At 44.2% G+C, this 4,066-nt stretch overlaps 1 protein-coding gene across 1 annotated transcript; it reads left to right on the top strand.

Moving 5' to 3' along the window:
- The first annotated feature begins 2,384 nt into the window (after nt 1-2,384).
- LOC143025987 (uncharacterized) lies at nt 2,385-3,614 on the top strand. Its single transcript, XM_076185970.1, has one exon. The coding sequence runs from the start codon at nt 2,385-2,387 to the stop codon at nt 3,612-3,614; it is 1,230 nt and encodes a 409-aa protein (XP_076042085.1).
- The last annotated feature ends 452 nt before the right edge of the window (nt 3,615-4,066 follow it).

The raw sequence follows: 4,066 nt of genomic DNA, 5'->3' as shown, positions 1-4,066 counted from the left end.
TACCAGAGGGCTAAACGTTACAACAAATATGCGGTCAAGAAGGTCAAAGACGCGCTGAAGAAAAAGAATGACCGGCGTCCCGTGAAAGAGGAAACGCCCGAAAACCTTTCTGGTGCCCCAGGGAATGACAGTCAGCAGTTTTCGAGAAAATTTGAGGCAGAGAAGTTAAATGAGGACTGAGCACGAGAAATTCTTCAAAAGACGGAAGAGAGGGCATCAAAAAGAGAAATGCGCGCAAAATTGAAGGAAGAAAAGGCCAAAAAGATACGAGAAGCACGAGAATTGAGGGTGTTAAAGAGAGAGGAGAAGGCCCAAAAGATACGAGAAGCACGAGAACTGCGGGAATTCAAAAGAGAAGAAAAGGCCCAAAAGATACAAGAAGCGCGAGAATTGCGGGCCGAAAAAAGGAAGAGACGTGAGGCGTTTAAGAAAGTGAAAGTTTTCCTGCGATTTGGAGAGACTCCTCAGGATTTTTCAGAAGAAGAGAAAAATGTTCTTGACAAGATGAGAAAAGAACGATCCGAACGTCATTTGAAGGAGCCAAATCCCGTCCCGCGAGAAACTGTGAGGGAGGAGTTGCTTGGGTTTCTTAGGGAAAACTCTGTTCATACTTTTCCGCATCACATCGGCCAAATGGGGGATTTCAAATGTAAAGTCTGTTCAGCTTTGCTGTGGAAACGAGAAAACAAAACAATCTGTTGCAACTTGGGTCAAACTCCTTTATTGTTGCCCTCAGATATTAAGGATGGGACAATAAGAGAACTCTACGAAGGTAAAAACGTTCTCTCTGAAAGATTTTTGAAACACATCGCTGGTTTTAATTTAGTGTTTTCTTTCACATCTTTTGCGACTTCGAGTAAGCTGGAGAACGCAGGGGAAAAGGCACTGTGTTACAAAATTCAGGGACGAGTTTACCACAGACTAGGCTCATTGAAGCCCGGGTTGCTAAAAAAAAAAGGGGTCTTTGACTGCGAAAGACGTGCATTTTGATCATGACAGTAATTCTGAGAAAAACTCGTTTTGGAGGAAGAATAGTTCTTTCTTGGATCTTTATTTCTACCACGCTGATATTCTTATAGGGGACGGGGATAACCGAAAGGCGGGTCAATGGGTGATTATCCCTGCTTCATTTGTTGGGCGCCCAAGATACATGAAAGCGCGGCAGCAAGACGCCTTGGCTTTTGTGTTGTCTTACGGGTCTCCAGACTTTTTTATCACCTTTACAAGCCGTGGAGGCTGTCGGTTGTGACACCTCCCGGATGTATGACCGCCCTGACTTTGTTAGTCGGATTTTCAAGTTGAAAGTGGACAGCCTGATGGACGATCTGACAATTAAAAACGTGTTTGGGCGCGTTAAGGCACACCTACTGAGTGTTGAGAGGCAGAAAAGAGGTCTCCCTCATGTTCATATCCTTCTTTGGATGGAACGCCACGTTACTGCCGATTTCGTCTCTAGGGTGATATCAGCTGAGATACCTGACAAAAATAAAGAGCCGCGCTTATATGAGATTGTGACAACGAACATGACACACGGCCCCTGTAGAGGCTTCGACGAGTCCCAACTATGTTGTCAAGGAAAGTACGGTTCCAAATCATTGTGTGGAAAGGGTTTTCCGAAAGTGTGCAGGGGCGACATGTACTTTGGGAACAACGGGTACCCTCTGTATCGAAGGACAGCAGTAGGTGAAGGAGGCCACTCTTTCGAGAAAAAAGTAAAGAGAGAGAAAATCAAAGTTGACAATTCATGGGTTGTCCCCTACAGCCCGTATCTATGTTTAAAGTATAACGCGCACATAAATGTTGAGTGCTCAAATTCTATAAAGTGCATAGCCTACGTTACAAAGTACGTCAACAAAGGATGTGACCGCATTCTGTTTTCGAAAACGAAAGAAGGGGAAGATGTTAATGAAGTGAGAAAATTCTAGGAGGCAAGATTCGTCAATGCGAATGAGGCGTCGTGGAAGATTTTCAAATTTGCGATTCACAGAAGTCACCCCCCTGTGGCAACTCTTGATTTGCATCTAGAAGGAGAGAACGCGGTATTTTTCAAGGAGAACGCGTCTAAGGAGGAGATCGATAGAAAAACCTCTAAAGACACTCATTTGACAGCTTTCTTCAAATTGTGTGCGCGAAACGAATTTGCAGCAGGCCTATATTATAATCAGCTTCCCAACCACTTTGTTTTTAATAACACTAGCAGTGTCTGGGAAGAAAGAAAGACGACAGCATCTTCTATGGGAAGGATACGTGCTGTCACAAATAAAACTGTCGAGCTCTTCTATTTGAGACTACTTTTAACACACGTAAAGGGGCCTACGTCTTACGAGGATCCTCGGACATTTGAAGGGGTGATCTACCCCTCTTACAGAGAAGCCGTTAAAGCGATGGGACTCCTAAACGACGAAGAAACTTGGAAGAAAACTATATTGGAAATCATCAACCACACTAATGACCGCAATCAGTTGCGAGCTACTTATGCGAGCATGCTGGTGTTTTCGGAATTAGAGGACCAGTCAAGTATCTGGGAAGAGGCCAAAGATTTGTTCGCCAGTGACTTCCTGCAGCGCCAAAAAGCGACGGAATACAACGATGAAATTTACCTTGACGCTCTAGACGATATCCAGGAACATGTGTGGAACTGCGGAGGGGGGTCTATCACCCAATATGGGCTACCACTTTCAAGATGTGGTGAGAAAACATCAAACATCATACGCCGAGAAAAGGCCTATAACAAAGAGAAGTTGACAGAAGAGGTGAAGGAGAAGTCTCTTCTCCTGAACAGCAAACAGAGACTCTGTTACGATACTGTGCTATTTCGCATCGAGAACGCCCAAAAGTATAGCCACAATGGGATATTCCTGCATGCTCCAGGTGGGACGGGAAAGTCTTTCGTGCTCAACATTTTACTGGATACTGTTCGTTCTCAGGGAAAAATTACCTTGGCTGTCGCTTCATCCAGTATCGCCTCTACTGTTTTGCATGGAGGAAGAACTGCACATAACATGTTCAAGATCCCGTTAATGGATTACAACGAAGTGTGCGCCTGTAGCATCAAGAAAAACTCAGAGTTGGCGAAGCTCCTATCAATGACGTCTCTAATAGTCTGGGATGAAGTTGTGATGGCAAACAAGAACACGTTAGCTGCTCTTGATGCTTCCCTTCGGGACATTTTGGGTGTTCCAGGAAGGTTTATGGGGGGGATAGTCTTTGTCTGTGCGGGAGATTTTCGTCAAATACTCCCAGTTATAAGAGGGGGAGGAATGAATGATGAGCTCGAATACTGTATAAAGTCCGGTTATTTCTGGGACGACCTTTTAAAGTTGGAACTAACACGTAACGTGAGACTCAAGGCAGATGACGCAGGGAACAAAATATTTGCGAAAAATCTATTGGCTCTGGGGAGAGGGGAGAGTGGACCCGTAAAACTTCCCGAGAAGTTTGGGATTGTCGTTGAGACCCGTAAAGAGTTAGTGGACAAAGTATATGATAATTTAGAGGAAAATCACCTGAATGCTTCATATTTCGTGAAGAGGGCTATCATTTCCCCCACAAACGATGATGTCGACAGGATAAACTTGATGGTCACTGTAATGGAAGAAGTAACGGACATTTAGACATCGGTTTTCAATGCCATAACGAGCCCCTCTCTCCCTCTTCACATGTTGAGACTGAAAGTAGGAAGTGTCATCATGGTTATGAGGAATATATGCCCTCCCAAGTTGTGTAATGGGTCCAGAGTAATAGTGACTAATCTTCAAAAAAATATCATAGTCGGAAAGATCTTAAGCAGTACACACAGGGGTGAACAGGTTTTACTCCCGAGAATTACTCTGGAGTCTACTGATACCACTATACCATTCAAGCGGAAACAATTCCCTGTTAAGCTTAGTTATGCGATGACGATAAACAAATCTCAGCGGCAGACATTTGATAGGTGTGGAATATTGCTTGATTCTGCACAGTGCTTTGCCCACGGACAACTTTATGTCGCCTGCTCAAGAATTACAAGCTGGAATTCTCTCATCATATACACAGGTTGGGAAAAAGTGGACGACGATTTCAGGAT

Source organism: Oratosquilla oratoria, chromosome 6 (genome assembly GCF_046742065.1).
Source record: "Oratosquilla oratoria isolate Oo_2021 chromosome 6, ASM4674206v1, whole genome shotgun sequence".
NCBI lineage: Eukaryota > Metazoa > Arthropoda > Malacostraca > Stomatopoda > Squillidae > Oratosquilla > Oratosquilla oratoria.
The sequence above is the reverse complement of the archived record's forward strand: the minus strand, read 5'-3'. Positions and strand labels throughout refer to the sequence as shown.

Coding starts and splice junctions, on each gene's coding strand:
- LOC143025987 (XM_076185970.1), top strand. CDS start 2,385: ATGGGACTCCTAAACGACGAAGAAACTTGGAAGAAAACTATATTGGAA.